The sequence below is a fragment of the Lupinus angustifolius genome, chromosome LG17, assembly GCF_001865875.1.
Source record: "Lupinus angustifolius cultivar Tanjil chromosome LG17, LupAngTanjil_v1.0, whole genome shotgun sequence".
Classification (NCBI taxonomy): domain Eukaryota; kingdom Viridiplantae; phylum Streptophyta; class Magnoliopsida; order Fabales; family Fabaceae; genus Lupinus; species Lupinus angustifolius.
The window spans coordinates 11,967,253-11,991,460 of NC_032025.1; the positions used below are offsets into that span (position 1 = coordinate 11,967,253).

At 33.6% G+C, this 24,208-nt stretch overlaps 2 protein-coding genes across 2 annotated transcripts; both read left to right on the top strand.

Moving 5' to 3' along the window:
* Window positions 5,522-6,417, top strand: LOC109330882 (uncharacterized mitochondrial protein AtMg00810-like). Its single transcript, XM_019565152.1, has 2 exons — window positions 5,522-5,753; window positions 5,843-6,417. Exons 1-2 carry the CDS (start codon window positions 5,522-5,524, stop codon window positions 6,415-6,417), a joined length of 807 nt encoding a protein of 268 aa, XP_019420697.1.
* LOC109331758 (phosphoglucomutase, cytoplasmic-like) lies at window positions 13,687-23,359 on the top strand. The gene is made up of 18 exons (XM_019566456.1): window positions 13,687-13,866; window positions 14,461-14,542; window positions 15,056-15,111; window positions 15,556-15,669; window positions 15,837-15,899; window positions 16,663-16,782; window positions 16,906-17,006; window positions 17,333-17,392; window positions 17,507-17,606; window positions 17,710-17,867; window positions 17,948-18,043; window positions 18,321-18,384; window positions 18,476-18,557; window positions 18,688-18,860; window positions 18,943-19,019; window positions 22,360-22,492; window positions 22,766-22,882; window positions 22,964-23,359. The coding sequence occupies exons 1-18, from the start codon at window positions 13,786-13,788 to the stop codon at window positions 23,033-23,035; spliced, it is 1,749 nt and encodes a 582-aa protein (XP_019422001.1). The 5' UTR covers window positions 13,687-13,785; the 3' UTR covers window positions 23,036-23,359.

Here is a 24,208-nt window from a genome sequence, read left to right on the forward strand (position 1 = left end):
CCTCTGTAGCTTGTTATGAACATCCATGTGATAAGAACGAGGCACAAACCTCTTCCTCATTGCTCTTTTCATTTCGGCCCAAGTATCAATGGCTACATCTCCACATCCCACTCTATCTTTTTGGTGTTGATCCCACCAAACCATGGCATACTCTTGAAATTCAAGGGCTGCCACCTTGACTTTCTTTGCCTCTGAATAGTCATGGCAATTAAAGACTTGTTCCATCTTTAATTCTCATTCCAAGTAGGCCTCTAGATCACTCATCCCTAAAAAGCTAGGGACTTTTACTTTAATACCATCCAGATCTCTATGCTCATGGTTAGGGCTAGTACTTGCATCCTCTCTTTGTCTCATTTGTCCATGGGTTGGGCTAGCATGACCTTGGACAGGGTTGCTATGGTTGTGTTCTCTATGTCTCCTTCCATGGCCACGGTTTGTTCCATCATGGCCACGGCTGCCATGTCTTCTTTCACTATCATAGGCACTTAAGGAATTGTGCCTATCCTCATGCCTCGACCTCTCCTCTCTTCTAGGCCTTCTTCTTCTCTCATGGCCATTTGGATTGCCATGACTTTGTTCATCCAGCCTCCTATCATAATGTATCCCCAACCCCTCCAATTGTTGTTGAAGAGTTTGGAATTGGGCATCCGTCATGTTTTGCAATATCATGGTCATAAAGGCTGACCTTGGTGATATGGTAGGACTCCTCTCTGGACTTGTCATTGGTCAAGCTAAAACTAGCTCTGATGACCACTTGATGACAACCTCTTGGGGATGCCTTTGATTTATGGATCGTTTAGCTTGATCTTAGGTTTGTGAATGTTGTGTATTCGGTTTGGTAAGAAAACAGAGCTTTTTAAGGCTATTTTGGATAGGTTTCACGACTGTTTGATTTGGGTAGATTATGATGTAGTCTAGGGTAATTGTGTTTGTGGGGAAATCTTGGTTTAGGGCTTTTTTTATGCGTGAGGCAAGTGAGTAATTTTTAGGTTAGAATTGAGTTGGTGAATTAGGTTTAGTGTTTCGATTGGATTAATGGAGATGGTGGATTCGGTTTTGAATGGAAATTATGTGAATGAGTTGGAGGTTGAAGGTGAAGGTGGAAAATAATGGAAGGGGAGAAGCGCCACAAGCAAGGCTTTTTGATAAGCTATGGAAGTCCGCCACAAGCAAGGATGCTTAATAAGAACAAGTATGGTGGCCAGGGCCAACCTAGGTTTAGGAGAGCTCTCAACTAAACAAAAACACAAGGGTTTAATCAAAGTTCAACTTAACTTTATTAATGACAATTCAATTACATAAATAGGCAATCTGAATGTCTTGGGTTGAGATAAAAGACTAAGTCCTAATTAACTTGAATAATAAAAATTCTAATTAAAACTTAGGCTAAAATAAATCTGAAATAATAATGTAAACTCCTAATTTAAATCATGTAGATAAATCCTAAATAATGTAATTTGGTTGAGATCTTTGTTGGTTGAGTTTTTGATGCCTTGACAAAGTTTTGATCTATTTGAAGATTCACAAGTCTATTTTGATTTCAAAATCCCCACGGTTTGGACCATAATGAGTCATGGCTTGATCCTTGGTTCCATGGAGGGTTGGAGCTGAATGGGTTGAGGAAACTTTGGTTCATATTTGGTTGAGTTTTAGACTGGTCTTGGGGTCACACGAAATTGGCCTTGATATCTTGCATTTGAATAAATTATCTTATCTCCAACATTATCTTCAATCCCTTGATTCATGGTGGTCAAAATATGTTAGTTGGAAATTATATATTTACTTTATCTTGTGGTCAGATTTGTTGTGCATTACATAATCTTCTCCCTATTTTCATGCTAACTGAATCATGATGTTGGTTGGTGAAGATTTGATTATGCCATTTGAATTTCCATGGCTCTAGCTTCAAATGCCACACGCCTAGCTTGATGGCCAAGTTTCTTACACGCCATCTTTCTTGTCTTGATGGGTGCCTTGTAAGAAAATGATGATGCATTGATTCTCATTTGCCCTAGCCACATGAAAAACTTACCCTTGAACCTAGGTGAACTACTTGGTCACGAATATGGACCATGTTACAAATAAATCACAACCCATATTACATGAATTAAATACTAAAATACTTGAATGAAAATAAACCTAAGACTATATGAGAATGCAATCTCATTCATTTGATTCAAAAATAAAATAAACCTAAGTAGAAAGTGATCTAAGGACATAAATGTCCTTCTCACATACCATCTTCTGGGTCAATTGTGTCCTTTGAGACTTTAAGGATATCTGCCTTGGCCTTGGCCCTAGTTGTAGGACCATCATGACTTCCTTATCCCCTGGGATCAAAGGCTGCCCTAGGAAGGTTTATATCAATACTATCTTCAGCCATCAGAAAACCTTGTGAATCCTTTGGGGTCACCATTGCTGAATGGAGAAAATTATCACCAATGGACATGGACAATGAAGAGAAGCCTTATATCCAAACAGATGTGGGAATTTGTAGATGTATCAATCAGCAAACCACATAGAACAGACCCTTTATATCGTGCATGAGAAGGGCAAATAATCTTGTCACATCATGGATAACAAGATTTGTCTCACCCTCCATTGCACAAAGTATACTTTGGATAGATAAGGCATCAGAAGTTTTGGAGGAATTAAATGATAGATTCTCTCAAAGTAACCTCTTTAGAATAGCAGATCTTCAATATTCAATCACAAATTTCAGGCAAGGAGACCTCAGTGTTAGTGAGTATTTCACTGAACTCAAGATCTTATGGGATGAGATAGACATTTTTAGACCACTTGTGAAGTGTTCACGCAATTCTCTAGTATACAGAAATGAAGATAAGGCAATTAGGTTTTGTAAAGGTTTGAATGACTCATATAGAGGAGTAAAATGCCAAATAATGCTTATGGATTCTCTACCTAGTATGAGCAAGATTCTTTCCCTTGTTACACAACAAGAAACACAGGCAAATGGAAGCAACATGGATTCAAAGGCAATGACACTTTCAAGAAATTCCAGAAGGGGAAATTTCTCAGGAAGATCCTATAATACAAGCAATAGAGGTGGCAATAATTCATCTAGAAGAGGAGGAACTGGTACCTATGGGAGAGGGGCATGGAGCAAGTCCACTTCATCTACAAAATTATGTACACATTGTAAGAAGAATGGCCACACAATAGACACTTCTTATAAACTACATGGATTCCCAGCAAATTCTCCATTCAACATGGGAGAACAAGCCAATTTTGCACAAGCAAGCATTGAGGATGATCATGAAGGTAAGGAGAAAACGGATACCTAACATCAAGAAGAAAAGATCTTTGGATTAAGCAAACAGGAATACCAAGGACTTGTGGGTATGTTGCAAGGAACCACAAATACATAGAGAACTGATGAACATTCCAACAAAGATAACCACTCTAATGTCCTTTCTGCGAGTTCAGCAAAGATTGTTGACCAAACTCAAGGTAACTCTAAACTTAAAACTATGCATTGGATATTAGATAGTAGTGCTACAAATCATATTAATTGCAACCTATCCAACTTTGATAACTTCAACAAAACAAGACCAATAAGAGTTAAGCTACCTAATGGGAATGAGGTTATCTCACATATATCTGGAACTATGTCTCTCATGCCTAATTTGATTTTGCATAATGTTCTTTACCTGCCAAGTTTTTCCTATAATCTTTTGTCAATATCAAAGCTTACCCATAATTCTCCTTCTGATTTATGTTTTAATGCTTCTTGATGTGTCATCTAGTAGAGGATCTCTTCGAAGAGGATTGGTACAATTGAGGCCTCAAATGGTTTGTATGTTTTAAAATCAACAAAGATACCTCATGCAGTAAATGCTTTTAATACTTGTAATCCAAGTTTTCGTACTACACACTTATGGCATTATAGATTAGGACATGCCTCTCATACATGTATGGATATCATCAGAGTTAAATTTCAATTTGTTAATAATTGTAGAGAACAATTGTGTGAAATCTGTCACATGACTAAACAAAAGAAACGTTCATTTCCTATTAGCAATACTCATTCTTTGGCTTGTTTTGACTTTATCCATATTGATATATAGGGACCCTTCTCTATAACTTCTATGCATGGTCATAAATATTTCTTGACTATTATTGATGATTGTTCCAGGTTCACTTGGATTTATCTTATGAGGTCAAAATCTGAAACTTCAAAACTTTTACAAAAAATTCATAGTTATGGTTGAAACTCAATTTTGTCTCAAAATCAAGGCCATAAGAAGTGATAATGGCCTTGAATTCACCCTGAAATCCCCATATGCTAGTAAAGGAATATTGCATCAAACATCGTGCACATACACTCCTCAAAAAATGGAGTTATTGAGAGAAAACACCAGTATTTATTGAATGTTGCTAGAGCTCTGTTGATACAAAGTAACCTCCCTAAAATCTTTTGGACTTATGCTGTGAAACATGCTTCCCACATAATCAACCTTCTACCTACTCTTATCTTAAACAAAAGAACCCCTTATGAGTTGCTTTACAATAAGCAACCAAACCTACAACACCTTAGGACCTTTGGATCCTTGTGTTATGCAAGTACACATAAACACTCTAGAACAAAACTGGATCCTCGTGTTGCTAGATGTGCCTTCCTAGGATACAAACAGAGAGTCAAAGGTTACATTGTCATGCATTTACAAAGTAGAGCCTTAGAGGTAACAAGGAATGTAGTCTTTCATGAAACTATGTTTCCTTATCAGCACAACACTAGTACTCAACCTAAGACAACTATTCCTTCTGATGATAATTCCTCTAGAACCTATGGTGACATTTTTCCCATACTCATAAATCCTGATACTTCAAATAATGCTTCCTCAAGTAGTAATGTTCAGCTTTCCCCCCAAGTTTCTGATACTGCATACAATACTTCTTCGAATGACAACTTACAATACTCACATGAGATTCATTAGGAACCTGAAAATACTTTGCCTATCTTGAGAAGAATTAATAGAACTTCTAGACCCCTTGATTACCTTAGAGATTACCACTGTGCCCTTCTTAACAAAACCACCTTAACAACTGAATCCAAATATCCTTTATCTGACTATTTGTCTTACCATAACTTGTACATACCTTCCCAAACCAGAGCCTTCTCCATATCTACTCCATTGAACCAAAAAATTATTCACACGCTATTAAATTACCTCACTAGCAGGATGCTATAAATAGTGAATTACAAGCCTTACAGGATAATCATACATGGATTATTACTGAACTACTTGATGATAAGGTTGCTATTTGATGCAAATGTGTCTTTAAGTAAGTATAAGGCTAATGGTTCTATTGAAAGATATAAGGTCAGGTTAGTTTCCAAAGGATACAATCAAACAGAGGGGGTAGACTATTTAGAAACCTTCTCTCCTATAGCAAAAATCTCTATTGTTAGACTTCTTCTAGCCTTAGCTTCTATATATAATTGGTCTCTTAAGACAACAATGTCTTTCTCCATGGAGACCTTAATGGGATTGTTTACATGACCATCCTCCCTGGTATGTCTGATCCTAATACAAACCATGTACGCAAGCTTGAGAAATCCCTTTATGGCCTCAAACAAGCTAGTAGACAATGGTTTGCTAAGCTTTCAAGCTTTCTCCTCAAGAATGGTTACATAAAGGCCAAAGGAGACCATTCCTTATTTGTCAAATGGAGCTCCTCTACATTAATCACTATAATTCTGGTTTATGTAGATGACATAATCCTTACTGGTAACAACATGAATGAGATCAATCACCTTAAAACCATCCTTCATAAGACTTTTCGGATCAAGGACTTAGGAGATTTAAAATTTTCTTAGGCTTTGAGATTGCTAGAAACAGTAAAGGTATATCTATGAATCAAAGGAAGTATGCCCTTGAAATCATTTATGGCATTGGCATGCTTGGTTGCAAACCATCTTTTACTCATATGTCTAGTGAACAACATCTGCATCAAGACTCCACTAAAGCCTTCTCAGACCCATCTTCATATAGAAGGCTAGTACGGAGACTTATATATCTTACAAATAGTAGACCTGACATATGCTTTTCTGTCCAACAGCTTACTCAATTTATGGCCAAACCTACCATAACTCACCATAAGGTTGCCCTTAGAGTTATTAGATACATTAAGGCTACCCCTGTTGTTGGGTTATTCTTCTCTAACACTTATATAGTCCAACTTAAGGCATATAGTTATAGTGACTGGGCTGTCTACCCCGACACAAGAAGATCTACTACAGGCTTTTGCATTTACCTTGGTATATCCCTAATTTCATGGAAATCTAAGAAACAAATAACTGTGTTCAGGAGTTCTTGTGAAGCAGAATATAGGGCATTAGCCATAACAGATTGTGAGATAACTTGGTTAACATATTTACTTGAGGATTTATAGTTTAATTTTCACTTAACTGCTTTACTCTATTGTGATAATCAATCTTCTATATATATTGCAACTAACCTTGTTTTCCATGAAAGAACTAAGCATATAGGAATTGGTTGTCATACAATCAGAGAGAAATGCACCTCGGGTAAAAAACAAATCCTTCCTATATCTTCTAACTTACAACTAGTTGATGCCTTGACAAAACCATTGGGAGCCAAAGATTATTCCTCCATACAGTCCAAGTTGGGCCTTATCAACATTTGTGCCCCAACTTGTGTGGGTGGGGGGGGGGATGTATCAAAGAAAGAATTAGAATCAACTCATCCAGTGCACACCAACTTATGCATCAAACAAGCCAATATGACCGAGTTGGCCAATATCGTGACCGAGGAAAATTGTTTCAATATGACCGAGGAAATCTGCACCAGCATGGACCTGAACTGTCTCAATATGATCGAAGAAATCTACATGGACTTGACCGAGGCGTACAACAGTCTAACTGAGGCAATGTGCATCAGAATGACCGAGGCGCATAAGAGTCTGACTGAGGCAATGTGCATCAGAATGACGAAGCGTATAAGATTCTAGCCGAGGAAAACCGCACCAGCCTGATCGAGGCACATGACATTATGACCATGACACTATGACTGTGTCAGTCCAGAGCATCCTGACCGGTGGCTATAGGCGCATAACAGACCATGGCCCTGTCAACATGATTAAATCAACTATTCATTGTCAAGGCTATGTATATAACAAGCTTTATCAAATATTTTCTTATATTACTAAGCTCTTGTATAATTGGCTTGTTTAACATGTGTCAAATTAGCTTATAGGTTAATTAGGAAGTTGTTAGTTTAGTTAAGCATTAGTTTAGTTAGGAATAATTGTTATATATATGTTGCTCTCTTTCTTTACTCTCTTACGATAATTCAATTGTATTTTTCCAATATAAATTTCAATAAAAGATCAAGAGGTATTATTCATCTTGTTGTTTCTTTTCTTTCTTTTCTTATTTCTTCTTGGATTGTTAATCCAATCATCTCAAGAGTTCTTCACTTTCTTTGAACACGTTTAGGTAAAACTAAAAAAAAATTATAAAAAGTCTATAATAAATTGTACAATTGTGAGTAATGATTGCATTAGGGGTGGCGTGTCTATTTAGCCCTACATAGATAACGCCCACAAACAAATGCAGGTATGAGCATACTCATTTCCCAAAAATGAGAAAAATCTCATGCCATGCATACACGAGAAAATGAGTTGGCGTGTGAACATAGACAAAAAAAATTCATAGGCCCAAATTTCACCAACATCTCACTCCAGCCTTCCATGCACATGCCAAGATCATGGACTCGCGATCAACAACTTCCTCTATTGTTGTTGTCGCTCTACGACAACTTCTTCCATTGATCGTAAATGCCCACCATTTTACTGTCAGAGTAAAGATTCTCTCCATTAATGGAGAGGCAATTGTCACACAATAACATACAAAAAACATGTAATAACACTTTTGTCCCTTTGTTTATTATGAAATCGCATTTTTGCCATTGAAAATATATGTAAAAACAATCATTTGTCTCTCCATTAATGGAGAAGATCCTTGTTCATTACTGCCAATGCCTATCGATATGCCTTCAAGTCCAAGTACTTCATTGTGCTTCGCTCATTAACTACTTCAGGTCCATTTCAAGGACTCGTTGTCGCAATCATCGAGTTCGTGGGCATGGGCGTAGCTCGTGAGGTGTGGCCATAGTCCCAAGCAGAGGCGGATTTTTTTATAGGTAAATTATTTAATATATTTATTTGTATAATTTATTAAAACATTTATTTTACCCTACAAGTGATTGTTTAAATTAAAACTTAATTTATCAATTTTAGACAACATATATAGCTCACAAATAATTCTATTATTTTATTCATGTTATAATTCAAAGTCACACAACATTGAAGGCTTGTAGCAATAATAAATAAAGAACAACATTGCACATTTGACCTCACACATGAATTCATATTGTGTTTGTAAGTTATTTTTACCAATATTTTCTTTATATAATATTCTTATTTCCTCAATTGATAATTTAATATTGCAGTTTCATTACTTCATATTGGGGTATAGTTATAAACATTGTTATTATATTCTGAATTTTTGTTATAGTATACAATGTTTCAATCATTAATCGAAATGGATTTCTCATTGACAACATGATGATTTATATTGAAAATGAAATAACTGAAATTTTTATATTTGATTCAGTCATCCTTAAAGCAATGTTTTAAAACTTTGAAACAATTATATATATATATATATATATATATATAAAAGTTTTATTGTTAATCAAAAAATTAATTATAAATTATATTTAAATATTATTGCTCCCTCTAAACTTTAGAGTAAGATTTGCCACTAGTCCCAAGGTGGGTGGTCGTGTCATAGCAGTTGTTGTCAATCTAATGATTGTAACTACGTGGAACAAAAATGAAGATATAACACGAGTATTAGTTATACTATTAAATTCTCAAATTAATTTACTAATAAAACATTTTTAATAGTTCATTAACGAGGTTTAGAAGAAAGATGCAATATTGGTTGTGAACTCCCCTTATTTGGTATAAAGCAGATGTAGTATTAATGATTATAATCACTTCTTAAATGTAGGGAGGAAATATACAAATATGCAACTTACCTATTAAACCTTTGAAAATAATATATTTAATATTTTTATAAATATTCATTTTTTTCTAATTACATTATCATTATTAATTTTTTTATAAGATAAAATACTTATTATCGTCTCCTTCTCCTTCAATATTTTTTTACTTTTCTTAGTGATTCTTTTTTTTTAATTTTTCTATACTGATTTCTCTTCCCTTTTTTCACTTTCAACAATTGTAAATTTACACTAAATTCTTGTAAAGTCTGCATTGGATAACCAATTATTTAATTAAAATAAAATTATTCATAACCAAAAGTTTTATAAATTATTTTTCAAAATTAATGAATTAATTAAAACAAAACCTTCACTAACACAAATATGTTAAGACTATTGATTGAAGAGTCAAATAGAATAAAATTTGTTTACAAGATATTTAACAAAAATGTGTTTTTGAGATAAAATTAACTTTACGAATGTATTTACAAAAAAAATATCTAGTGGGATAAGAATATTTCTGTTAACTTCAAAAATTACTAAATACCCTTTTGGACAAAAATCATCAGTGATTATTGTAATACCGAGTTAAAATAATTATTTGGTTAAAAATAACTAAAATGTTCTTTTGAAGAGTTTTATAGTCATAAAAGGCGAGACATAATAAGGTGTTCAAATGAGGGTAGAGGATGTGCCATTCATTCTCCGGTGATTCAACTACATGAGGTATTTTTAAATATGTGAAAGGAGATGAAGATGGAACATAGGTTGGATCATCCTTGTTTTGTGATTGATGCATCCTATGCTGAAGTTTTGCTTAACGTTGGATCATTAGTTCTTCCTAATCCAAATATGCTAACAATTCCTGGTTGGGGGTTGTTGTGGTCAAATTGGTTAGCTTCATCGATTCAAATACTCTATATCAAAAGTTTTATATGTTTATATATCAATTTATAATATTTTGTTAAATACATAAATGTATTTGTATGATAACCAATGAGAAATTAAATAATATGTGTTATTTGTTACTAGACAAAATTCTATTGAATTAGTACAAAGATCTAGAAAACTTTTAATATAGAGGATTTGAGTTATTCTTGTTACCAAAATCAATGGTGTTTTACAAGCTTGAAAGGGATAGTGTAGGGTCGATAATAATTAACAAATAAAAGAAGTAACAAATAACTAATTTATTAACATTGTCGTAATCAATTCATTTAGAAATTGTTCTCCATTATTTTAATAAACAAAATTGTCATCATCAATCAATTACTACTAGTACATTTAAAAAGCTTTTTTTAATATAGAATAATTTATTTTGAATTACAATGAATCAATTGCCTTCAATGTTAAGTGGCATATTCTAACTTCTAGAACTCTGTGTGGGAAAGATGAGAGAAGATAAATATAACAATTTTTGTGGTGAAAAACATATACCTAAAATGCATATACTTTCAAATTTTGTATTTATTTGATTATCTCAAATAAGCATATTAGTATTTAGAAAATCAAATTAAAAAATTAACAGCAAAAAAAAGAATGATAATGTGATGAATAATAATGATGGTAATTGATGTGCTAAAATTTGAATAATATCAAATCAAAATTTTCCTATTTCTCCAAACTTAAGTAGTTAATATATAAAATTAAGGTAGTCATATTAGTACTAATTTAAATTAATCATAAATTTTGATTCCACATTTTTGTGGCTAATAATGATATTAAAGATTGAGATATGCATTTATTCATTAACTCTTTAAAACAACCTCATGAAAAAGTGAATATTATTGCCAATGATTAGAATATTCATATCTTCAACCAAAATCTCAACAATTTTCAAAACTTAAAAGACCACTAAAAAGTAACAAAAGAATGAAGGAGTATAATGATAAAATGTCATTATACATTGTTAATAATGGTAATGTGTTATAAATATTATAAAATTTAAATGACAAAAGCTAAAAACTAATTTATTATATGTATATAGAATTGATTATCATTCATATAATAACTATTTTTAACCAGAAGCATCTTTTAGTAAAACATTATTCTCTTTTAAGATAAGTGGTTCCTCAACCTAAAAATGTTGTTGAATCTATTGGTGTATAATAACCTTTAGGTTATGTTTGGATGTTATGAATGAAAGAGAAAGAAAGCGACCAAAAAGCTAGGAAGGGGAAGGAAGACAATCATCTTTCCTATTTTGAAGTATGAAATTTATATGAGAGTGTAAACTAATGATAATGTTAGAATATATTTTATTTTTCTTTTAAAAATTCAATTAACAATGAGAAATAGACAATAATATAATTATATAAATTTACTAAAAATATTTAGATATTTTAAATTTTGTCTTTAGAAATACCTCAAATTTAGGGGATTATAAAAATAGACACATGAAGAATTTTAGAGGGTTTGAGAAACTCTCTAAAACATTCCCCTCCCTTCATCCAACTCCCAAACAAGGAAGAGACTTCCTAAAGTCATTCATTTCATTCTCCTTCCATTCCAAAATCACACTCCCTATCATTCTCTTATTGTTTTTTTGTTTTCTTAATATTCTTCTATATATTATTTGCATTTGGTATTTATATTAAAACGAATAATATATTTACACATGTCATTTATTATATTTTAAAACTAGACATTTATGTTCAATTTTTTATTATATATGATTGATTAAATTTTTATATTTAGTTAAATAATATATGTAATAAAACGATTAATCATATTTTTTTTTCTTTGTTAGTAGGATAAAATGGAAAAATCAAGGTAACTGGTTTTTTTTAAACAAATTGCAATACTTAAATGACTCTAACACATAAATGAGCAAACATAATAAATTATAATTTTCTTAGAACCTCTTTGTCTTTAAGTTTTATTGTAAGATCAAGTTCTAAAAGCTATAATTGATAGGTAGAGTATAACTTATTTGTTCAGTCACATGTGTCTCCAACCCCAATTAGATTTTTATTCCACTGAGGATAAAATATTTACCATTTGCCTTTAAAAGAATAAAAAAATTATATTGTGATCAAATTAATGCAAAGTGTTTGAAACATTATTTCGGTTAGGGTTGAGTAGGACCCGACCCTACAGCTCACTAAGTACGGTCCGATCATGATCAGGCTAGAATAGGGTCGGGTTTGGTCGGGTCTAGAGCCGAGTTTGAGTTCAAAAATAGACACATTTAATATTTAGGGTCGGGTAGGGACCAAGCATGACCCAATATGTCTTGTCCTATGGTCACTCACTTATGATGTTATGTTTTCTACTCAAATGTCTACAGGGTAATGATATATTTTGGTCGAAAATATCATTGATTCTCTAATTTTTCATCATATATATGTCAAATTACAAATTCATAATATTAAATAATATTGAGAAATCTTTATCTAAAATGTGTGTGCATTATATTTAATCGGATCTAGGGTTGAGTCGAATTTAAAGGCTAAATCGATCGATATTTAGGATCGGGTTAGCTTCGTGTCTAGAGTTGGGTCTGAGTTCAAAAAGTAACTCAACCAATATTTATGGCCGGTTAAAGACAAATTTTAACCCGTCCTAACTCAACCCATACTCACCCCTAATTTCAGTTTTTATATTGAATCAAATGTTCGGCTTAAAACTTTAGATTATTTTTTTCTAAGGGATGCTTACAGAAGGCCTTAATGAATAAGAAAACGAGTAAGAATTGAAACACATTTTTATGAGTCTAAACCCAACATATGATTAATATCTTACGGCCTAAGCAAATAAAGTTATATCATTTATTATTTTATATTTCTTACCTTTGTTTATTTAGAATGCAACTATATAAAAAATAAGGTGAATTCAATTATAGCTAGAAAGTGCAACTATATAAATATGAGTTTATATATATATATATATATATATATATATAAATGTGACATTCTTTTTTAGAAAGTGTGATTGAAAAAGAGAATAAAGTATCTTCGAGGTGTAAGGAGGTAAGTTTTTCCTCCGATCGTTAAAATTGTAACATATGTCCTATTTAATAATTTTTTAAGAAAATATTTTTAAAACTAAACAAACTAGTACGCATATCTTACTTTTATTAACTGAAGAAGATAAATTATCTCATAGGAGAAGAAAGTTTATTTTGTTAAAGAAATGAGAATGAATGAAAAAAATTCCAAAAGAAGGGAGGTCGCAATTGTAATAGGGATTAATTATCCTTAATCCAAAAAATAGTATCAAACACATTTCCCTTATTTATTTGAAAAAAAGAAATTAAAATTTAAAATCATTAATGCTAAAAATTTATAACTTTCCTTTATGATAAGAACAGCTCATTAAATTCCTCATCTCACAATCATAATCCAATCCATTACCAATAAAAAACGAACAAGGATTCTCTCCATTTAATGGAGAGGCAAGTGATTGTTTTGCTCACATTTTTAATGGCAAAAAGGTAATTTTATGGTACAAAAAAAGATAAAATTGTTATTACATATTGTATTTTGTGTGTTAATGAGTGTCACTTGCCTCTCCATTAATGGAGAGGAGCCTTCCTCATAAAAAAACATTTCCACTTCATTAACCAAACTCAACACTCACAAGGTACACTCGTCCTCTAGTTCGTTATTTCCTCTCCTTTCCCCCTATAAATACATAGTAATGTCATTGCCACCTTTCTCGCTTCTTTCTCTTACATATACGCTCTTTCTTTTCTAGATTTGGTTTTCTCTCTCATCAAGTAACTGCCATGGTTCTCTTCAACGTTTCCCGTAAAGATACCACTCCCTTCGATGGCCAGAAGCCTGGTACCTCTGGTCTACGCAAAAAGGTTAGTTATTTCCTTCAATTTCTTTAATCTATTCACATTTCAATATGATCGTAATAGATATCTCTCTGTTTTTAAATTTTCTGACAATTAAATTACTAGATGGCAGTGTTTTAAATTGTTGTTGCTGTTAAGTTGTTTTTGCTGCAATTGCTGGAAATTGTGTTTACAGTAATTTCTGTTGTGGAGATTCCAAAACTGCATTACTTGAACGGTTGCGGAGTATGATTTAAAACAATGCTAGATCGTATCTTGAGAACTGAAATGAGATATTATGAATCGGATCTGTTTGCGGTTAAGTAGTTTCAATTAGAATTTGTCTCATGTTTAGACTTTATGATTTGATATGAAATTATAAATCGTGATTGATTGGATCGGAAGTAAGCTTGATGTGAAGTATTTTCGTGTTTGCTTTGAAATTCGTATTCAATTTTGTTTTAGCAATTTACGATCAACCAAATTGTTTAGTCATATGGAATTACATTTCAGTTTGAATCAGATTTACTGTTGCAAGATCTGTTTCGCGTTGATTGTTGCATGTCCTTTTTTGCATGTTCGTCGCTATTATCTAATAGTGGACTTGCTGGATCTTTTCAGGTGAAAGTATTCATCCAACCTAACTACCTGGAAAACTTTGTTCAGGCATCATTCAATGCTTTAACCGCTGAAAAAGTTAGAGGTAGTTAGTTCTACTTCATGTCTTATTTTATTTTTCTTTTACTAACTCATGATAATTAGATTTTTTATTTCTTTCATGTATAAGATTTACTTCAATTGGTCAAGTGCTTTTAAAGTGCAACGTTGTGGCCTCACCTTACTTATGTGAAGCACTTAACTACCACCGACCAAATTAGTAATACATATCAGCTTAACTGCACTGCAGAAAATGTTAAAATAATATATGCCTTTTTGTCTCTTGCTAAAGTGGTAAACCAAACTGTTTCTTGTTAGTGATAGTAATCATGATTATAAATTGCAGTTGTAGTTGATGTTACCAATTTAAAACCTTGATAGTGGTTAAGCTCCACTTCGTTACAGAAAAGAAGGGCATTGGACATTTCCTGATTTTGAAGATGAACTGGGGGACTTCATATGTTTTACTGGATACTGTTTTCGTTTCATGTGTTTACCTTTTGCACTTCATTCATGCTGTGAGTGGGGACCATCATGATGGTTCTTTCTGTACTTGTAGGTGCAACACTAGTTGTATCTGGTGATGGTCGTTATTATTCAAAGGAAGCTATTCAGGTACTTTCTCCATAGTAATTATTTTAAATGTAGAGTTCTAGGAGTCTAGAGTATTTGTCAAGTACCATCAAACCGAGCAGGCATTTACATTAACCAGATTGCATCACTTGTGGTCCTTTTGATATAATTAATTTTGTGGGTCTTGTAATTGACTAGTTCTTTTAATCAATGAAATGAAAAAGTATAAGTGAAGTTATTTATCCGACTAGGAGATGGAAACCAAAATACTATTTATCAGCACCAGAGTTTCATATTCCTGAAATGGTACTTGTTTGTTTTGCTCAACCTGACAACCATTAGTCTAGCTCAGTATGCCACTGGTCACGCTCTTTGCTTATGGCTTTCTCATAAGAGGGGATATATGTTTCTTGCCATGTATCGTATGCTTGTCCTGACAATGCCAATATCATGTTGTACATCACCAATTATTCTAAAAATCTGCAGATCATAACTAAAATGTCAGCAGCAAATGGAGTAAGACGTGTTTGGATTGGTCAAAATGGTTTGCTTTCAACTCCTGCTGTATCTGGTGTTATACGTGAAAGACTTGGGCCTGATGTAAGTCATTGTTTTTTACAATTTGCATCTCTATATTCTTGCTCTCTTTGTCCAGAAAGCGTTTTGTTTCAAGACAGTCCATGTTTTTTTATGATGGAATTGCAAGTTAACAATTTCTTCTCATGAGCTATAGCAAACTAATGTATAAAAAATGTTATATATACCAGGGATCAAAGGCAACTGGTGGATTTATACTGACAGCAAGCCACAATCCTGGTGGCCCTAATGAGGCTAGTACTGCCACTTTTACTTTTAGTAACTTTTTGAGGAATTAAATTTGGTTAGTGAATATGATGATATAGGGTGTTGGAATATTTAATGTTGGTATAAGGCTCTCCCCAATCTATTTCTGCTATCTTAATTGAGGGTGAGTTTGGCACAATAGTAAGATTGTTGCTTATTGACCATGAGATCACGGGTTCAAATCCTGAAAATAGTCTCTCCGCTTGCAGAGTAAAGTTGCATACATTTACCCTACCCAAACCACACTAAGGGGAGTCTCATACACCGGGCCATCATTTGTTAACTGAGAATGCTATGACATTTAGCATGTAGCTTGGCAACTTAAATTATGATGTTAACTTTAATTAGTTTATAAAGATAGTGGGCCTCATATTATACTGTTTCTGATTGCAATCTTGAAAACTAGATACCAAGAAAATTTTGAAAACATGCAGCCCTGCCTCCCAAAAAAGGTGAATGAGTTTTCTAATGTTGTGAATCACCTTTCGGTTTTGTATAGATGACAGTTAACTTAGATAATTTCACTTTCTTAGATGCCAGTAAGAAATAAAATATGGTAATAAGATGAAAATTTTGCAAAGGTGAATATATTGTGAAGATGAATGTATGGCTTGGTTTTTAATTAAATGGATTCCAACCAGCTGATTCAAATGTAAGTTGCTTGTATTGTCTTATGATTATGGTGAGACCTTGTTGCATATAAAATTAACTCTGAATGATTGTTATTGTCATTTGGTTTACATGATGCAGGATTTTGGGATTAAATATAACATGGAAAATGGTGGACCAGCGCCAGAAGGAATTACTAACAAGATATATGAATACACAACGACAATTAAGGAATACTTTATTGCTGAAGATCTGCCAGATGTACTATCACAACCTATCTATAAATGTTCCCTTTTTCTTCTTTACCGCCACTGTTTTTTAATTAAGACCGCAATATGTTTCATCCACCTTAACCTTGTTCCCACTTATCAATTTTTTTCCCAGGTGGATATTACCACAACAGGTGTTACAAACTTCACAGGCCCTGAAGGACCCTTTGATGTTGAGGTTTTTGATTCAGCAAGGGATTATGTAAAATTGATGAAGTAAGACTTTTTACAGGATTAGTATTTTGTTGTATTCTGCATTTTTACAAAGGGGCTTTATGGAAATGAATTTATTTATGTCATGATGCCACCTGACCTGCAAAACTGGAGAATGTTTAAAGGAAGAAAATGTTTGAAAATTGGTCATGGTGCAAAATTCGGTTTTGATTATTATTTGTTGCTCTCCGATTTTTGAATAGCCAGTTGATCGTAGTCATTTGTGAGCCAGCTCAACATACATCTGTAATCTCGATTTTCTTAAACCAATCAAAGGTTTTGTCATAAAATGTGCTTTTGCTGATTCAATCTTTTTTACACTTTTTCAGGTCAATTTTTGATTTTGAATCTCTCAGGAAACTGCTTTCATCTCCTAAATTTACATTCTGGTATATGTTGTGAATGCTGTTGTTTAAAACTTTGATATAGAATATACTTCTTTGTTCTTTTTTTCACCCCAAAACATTTTGGTGAGTCTCTGTAAATCTGTAATCTTGCTGAAGTTATGATGCACTACATGGAGTTGGTGGAGCTTATGCAAAGCGTATTTTTGTGGATGAGCTTGGGGCACAAGAAAGTTCTTTAATCAACTGTATTCCAAAGGTACTATTCTCTTGCTAATCAATGCCAAGAATCAGCCTCTAGTTACTGTGAATTATATAGTGATGAATTGATTTTGATATCTGGATGGCTTTCTTGGGTACAGGAAGATTTTGGAGGAGGACATCCAGATCCCAATTTGACATATGCGAAAGAGTTGGTTGCTCGCATGGGATTGGGCAAATCAGAATCTCAAGGTGAGCCCCCAGAGTTTGGTGCTGCTGCTGATGGTGATGCAGATCGCAACATGATACTTGGAAAAGGGTAATGGAGCCCTTAATTTGTGATAAATCTGAATCATGCCTAATTTTGGTATATAATTTATCTGTATGCTTTGTGTTTAGGTTTTTTGTCACTCCTTCAGATTCTGTGGCCATCATTGCTGCAAATGCTGTTAAAGCTATACCATACTTTTCTGCTGGCTTAAAGGGAGTCGCCAGGTTTTCACCATACGTTAAAGCTTCTCTCTCCTTTTCTCTCATCAGTGCTTGTGTTTGCATGCAAAAAGGCACATTTTGTACTGTGCAATGCAGTAATGGCAGGCTTTTTACTTGTGTATGCTTGTTAATAATCAACTGCCTTGTTATTATCTAGCTAGTTGCCTCAAAAGAAGTAAATAAATTTATTAGTTGGACTTGATATAGTAATGATTTACTCTTCATCTCTTACCACTAGTTTCACCAATATACAGATTTTACACTTTAAAATGTATTGTAGGAGCATGCCAACCTCTGCTGCCCTGGATGTTGTAGCCAAAAGCCTAAACTTGAAATTCTTTGAGGTATATTGTTTCTCTACATCCCGAAGTTTGAAAATGCTCACTAGTGTGCTTTTATTCCCATATAATTATTTACTTTATTATTCAACACCAGGTACCCACAGGTTGGAAGTTCTTCGGTAATTTAATGGATGCTGGATTATGTTCAGTCTGTGGTGAAGAAAGTTTTGGAACTGGTATGCACTTTGTACTGCATTAAAAAGAGCAAACCACCACTTTTAACTGTTTTTACCTTCCAAAAAAAACCACTTTTAACTGTTGCGAAACCTTCTTTATCTTGTGATTATTTATTGCATTCGTGGATAGGTTCGGACCATATTCGTGAAAAAGATGGAATCTGGGCAGTTTTGGCCTGGCTATCTATACTTGCATATAAAAATAAAGATAAGCTTGAAGACAAGCTTGTAACAGTTGAAGACTTAGTTCGTCAGCATTGGTCTACATATGGGCGCCACTATTATACTCGATATGACTATGAAGTATGATTCTTTTGAAGTTTGTCCTACTTTGGTATAATATGCTTTGAACATCACTTAACCAGTTCACATTTGTTCCTTAAAGAATGTAGATGCAGGTGCAGCAAAGGAACTGATGGCATATTTGGTCAAACTGCAGTCCTCACTTTCAGAAGTCAATCAGTATGTTACATTTACTACGGCAACATTATTTTAATTTTTGAGACTGCTTACATATATTTTTCTTCTGTTTCTGTAAAAGCTTTTATTAATCAGTCTGACCATGTTGGGACATAGCTATTCAAAAGCTGGTTTCTACTTCCTAATGACATAGCTTTTTCCCAGTGAGAGTTGTCCGGTACTAGAGCTTGTAGTTTTTTCTAAGACAATAATTTCTCATTAATAAAAGGTATAACCCATAACCCATATGAATAAGAGCCTTAGAAATAACAAACCCAAAACATAAAAAGCGAAACACAAACCCATCAACATAAGAATTTAGACATAACTAGCACTTTCCCTGAAGAACAAAAACCGTGAAAACATTATAGGCAGACTTATCTAGGAATTGTTTAGCTGAAGCAAAGCATAAAACTCTAAATGTTATCCAAAGAAAGAACCTAGGTATTCGTCATCCCTCATCATGTGTGCCGTTCTGCTTTAAGTCAGCTGAGCTGTGAGCCTTTCTGGCCTTATCAGCTGCATTCAACAATTCTGTTCCTAATTGGGGTCCAGTGTGAAAGTACAATTGTTGAATTTTAAGAATTAAGTCTAAAATTAATAATGTGATGGTCTTCGAATGATGAGTCTGCAACAGTTACCTGTATACTTCATGGGTATATGTCCAGAGATTATTTATTGAATGGTCGATTTTGTGATCTGAAGGGTAAACCTAATGAATTTCATTCACTCTCTTTTTAGGCTTATTAAGGAAGTAAGGTCAGACGTTTCAAATGTCGTCCATGCTGATGAATTTGAATACAAAGATTCCGTGGATGGTTCCCAACATACATCTGTAATCTCGATTTTCTTAAACCAATCAAAGGTTTTGTCATAAAATGTGCTTTTGCTGATTCAATCTTTTTTACACTTTTTCAGGTCAATTTTTGATTTTGAATCTCTCAGGAAACTGCTTTCATCTCCTAAATTTACATTCTGGTATATGTTGTGAATGCTGTTGTTTAAAACTTTGATATAGAATATACTTCTTTGTTCTTTTTTTCACCCCAAAACATTTTGGTGAGTCTCTGTAAATCTGTAATCTTGCTGAAGTTATGATGCACTACATGGAGTTGGTGGAGCTTATGCAAAGCGTATTTTTGTGGATGAGCTTGGGGCACAAGAAAGTTCTTTAATCAACTGTATTCCAAAGGTACTATTCTCTTGCTAATCAATGCCAAGAATCAGCCTCTAGTTACTGTGAATTATATAGTGATGAATTGATTTTGATATCTGGATGGCTTTCTTGGGTACAGGAAGATTTTGGAGGAGGACATCCAGATCCCAATTTGACATATGCGAAAGAGTTGGTTGCTCGCATGGGATTGGGCAAATCAGAATCTCAAGGTGAGCCCCCAGAGTTTGGTGCTGCTGCTGATGGTGATGCAGATCGCAACATGATACTTGGAAAAGGGTAATGGAGCCCTTAATTTGTGATAAATCTGAATCATGCCTAATTTTGGTATATAATTTATCTGTATGCTTTGTGTTTAGGTTTTTTGTCACTCCTTCAGATTCTGTGGCCATCATTGCTGCAAATGCTGTTAAAGCTATACCATACTTTTCTGCTGGCTTAAAGGGAGTCGCCAGGTTTTCACCATACGTTAAAGCTTCTCTCTCCTTTTCTCTCATCAGTGCTTGTGTTTGCATGCAAAAAGGCACATTTTGTACTGTGCAATGCAGTAATGGCAGGCTTTTTACTTGTGTATGCTTGTTAATAATCAACTGCCTTGTTATTATCTAGCTAGTTGCCTCAAAAGAAGTAAATAAATTTATTAGTTGGACTTGATATAGTAATGATTTACTCTTCATCTCTTACCACTAGTTTCACCAATATACAGATTTTACACTTTAAAATGTATTGTAGGAGCATGCCAACCTCTGCTGCCCTGGATGTTGTAGCCAAAAGCCTAAACTTGAAATTCTTTGAGGTATATTGTTTCTCTACATCCCGAAGTTTGAAAATGCTCACTAGTGTGCTTTTATTCCCATATAATTATTTACTTTATTATTCAACACCAGGTACCCACAGGTTGGAAGTTCTTCGGTAATTTAATGGATGCTGGATTATGTTCAGTCTGTGGTGAAGAAAGTTTTGGAACTGGTATGCACTTTGTACTGCATTAAAAAGAGCAAACCACCACTTTTAACTGTTTTTACCTTCCAAAAAAAACCACTTTTAACTGTTGCGAAACCTTCTTTATCTTGTGATTATTTATTGCATTCGTGGATAGGTTCGGACCATATTCGTGAAAAAGATGGAATCTGGGCAGTTTTGGCCTGGCTATCTATACTTGCATATAAAAATAAAGATAAGCTTGAAGACAAGCTTGTAACAGTTGAAGACTTAGTTCGTCAGCATTGGTCTACATATGGGCGCCACTATTATACTCGATATGACTATGAAGTATGATTCTTTTGAAGTTTGTCCTACTTTGGTATAATATGCTTTGAACATCACTTAACCAGTTCACATTTGTTCCTTAAAGAATGTAGATGCAGGTGCAGCAAAGGAACTGATGGCATATTTGGTCAAACTGCAGTCCTCACTTTCAGAAGTCAATCAGTATGTTACATTTACTACGGCAACATTATTTTAATTTTTGAGACTGCTTACATATATTTTTCTTCTGTTTCTGTAAAAGCTTTTATTAATCAGTCTGACCATGTTGGGACATAGCTATTCAAAAGCTGGTTTCTACTTCCTAATGACATAGCTTTTTCCCAGTGAGAGTTGTCCGGTACTAGAGCTTGTAGTTTTTTCTAAGACAATAATTTCTCATTAATAAAAGGTATAACCCATAACCCATATGAATAAGAGCCTTAGAAATAACAAACCCAAAACATAAAAAGCGAAACACAAACCCATCAACATAAGAATTTAGACATAACTAGCACTTTCCCTGAAGAACAAAAACCGTGAAAACATTATAGGCAGACTTATCTAGGAATTGTTTAGCTGAAGCAAAGCATAAAACTCTAAATGTTATCCAAAGAAAGAACCTAGGTATTCGTCATCCCTCATCATGTGTGCCGTTCTGCTTTAAGTCAGCTGAGCTGTGAGCCTTTCTGGCCTTATCAGCTGCATTCAACAATTCTGTTCCTAATTGGGGTCCAGTGTGAAAGTACAATTGTTGAATTTTAAGAATTAAGTCTAAAATTAATAATGTGATGGTCTTCGAATGATGAGTCTGCAACAGTTACCTGTATACTTCATGGGTATATGTCCAGAGATTATTTATTGAATGGTCGATTTTGTGATCTGAAGGGTAAACCTAATGAATTTCATTCACTCTCTTTTTAGGCTTATTAAGGAAGTAAGGTCAGACGTTTCAAATGTCGTCCATGCTGATGAATTTGAATACAAAGATTCCGTGGATGGTTCCATCTCGTCACATCAGGGCATCCGATATTTGTTTGAGGATGGATCACGATTGGTAAGTTTACTGCTTGGGAAATTTATTACTAGTCTAATTGGAAAAGGAGCAAGCTGAGGTGGACTCTCAGAATAAATCATGAAAGGCAGCTTTGAAAAATGTCTTGGATTTAATTACTAATTTCAATTCATCTATTCCCTTTTCCAAGAAGTTAAAGTTTTCTGAGTTTTTACTTTTCTGGCTTGATATATCTCATTTTTACATTCAAGTTCTTCTCATTGTTTGGAGGCCTGCTAACTATTTTGATTTCTCACCACCGAAATCCCACCCAAGATTTTCCGCCTTTCTGGAACTGGATCAGAAGGTGCAACTATTCGACTATACATTGAGCAATATGAAAAGGATCCATCAAAGATTGGGAGGCTTTCACAAGATGCACTTGGTCCTCTTGTAAGATGTTTCTATATTCAAATATTACATTTCATTACACAGCTTGTAATCTCTGACTGGCTGAAATTTATTTAATTGCAGGTGGAGGTTGCATTGAAACTATCAAAGATGCAGGAATTCACAGGTCGATCTGCCCCAACAGTCATTACATAAATTCTCACTACTGAAAATCCGTTAGATCTATAGCTTCAGCAAGTGCCTTTGTTTGTTTGCAGCCCCTTACTATGGGTACTTGAGTGGAATTTCAATTATCAATTATTTCAACTTAAATTTGATGTGCTTAATAAAATGCTGATGACATGTTCTTAATATATTGGTTTGTATATTATCCTTTTTTTCTGGTACTCTACTTTTTCCCGCCATGAGATTGACTTTTTGCTCGTTTTGGGGGAAGATGAATTTTCCACCAGCTAAAGAAATAAAGACCAAAACCAACTCATGTGTTCTAAATAATGCGTTTTATTTTTTGGGTTAATGAGTCATTTAGATAGTAACCTTGATCATTGACAGTCTCCCCATTATCTAGCATTACGTTTTACGAGCTATACCATTGATTCCAAACTTTTCATTCATGCTATTGTACTCGTTTACGTGTCCATAGTTGTTCATTGCATGTGATGACTATTTATGCTGTTGCCATATTGGCATGATTGTCAAAGGTTTAATCAGAAAGCCTACCATCTAGTTATAGATGCTTGCTACAGGTGAGCGTGAGATCGGGTCAACTTTTGAACTTGAACTTGTCCCAGATTGAAAAAAATTTAATAATGAAATATATTGAAGTTAAAAATTTAATAATGAAATATTTTTCGGATCAATCACATACATTGATACATAGAGGGATACATTTTTTCTTTGGAATAAAAGATGTCTTTCAGAATCATAGGTGGCCCAGTTGTTTTCTAGGCCTTCAAGTTCTAAACATATGATCCTTTATTTCATCTTGCTTTTCCATTAATATCAATTATTGTATTGTAGTTAATGATAGTGATATATTTTCAGAAAAGAAAAAAATGCTAGTCACAACTTCAGCTATGGCGGCTGAATGGAAAAAGTGCATAAGGAGACTTGACTAATCCTCTTTTGACTTTTTCATGTTATTCTAAATATTTCTTGTTTTAGAAATTCCATATAATAACTATATTGTTCATCTTTTCATTTCATATTTTTTCATTTTATTTTAATTGAAGTTCAAATGTGAATTAAATAAATTTATTTTAGTTAACCACTATTAAATTATTACACCATTTAATAATTTCTGAAATTGTATACTCCATTCTTCCAAAATGTTTAATGTTATACAAACAATTTAAGATATTAATAAAT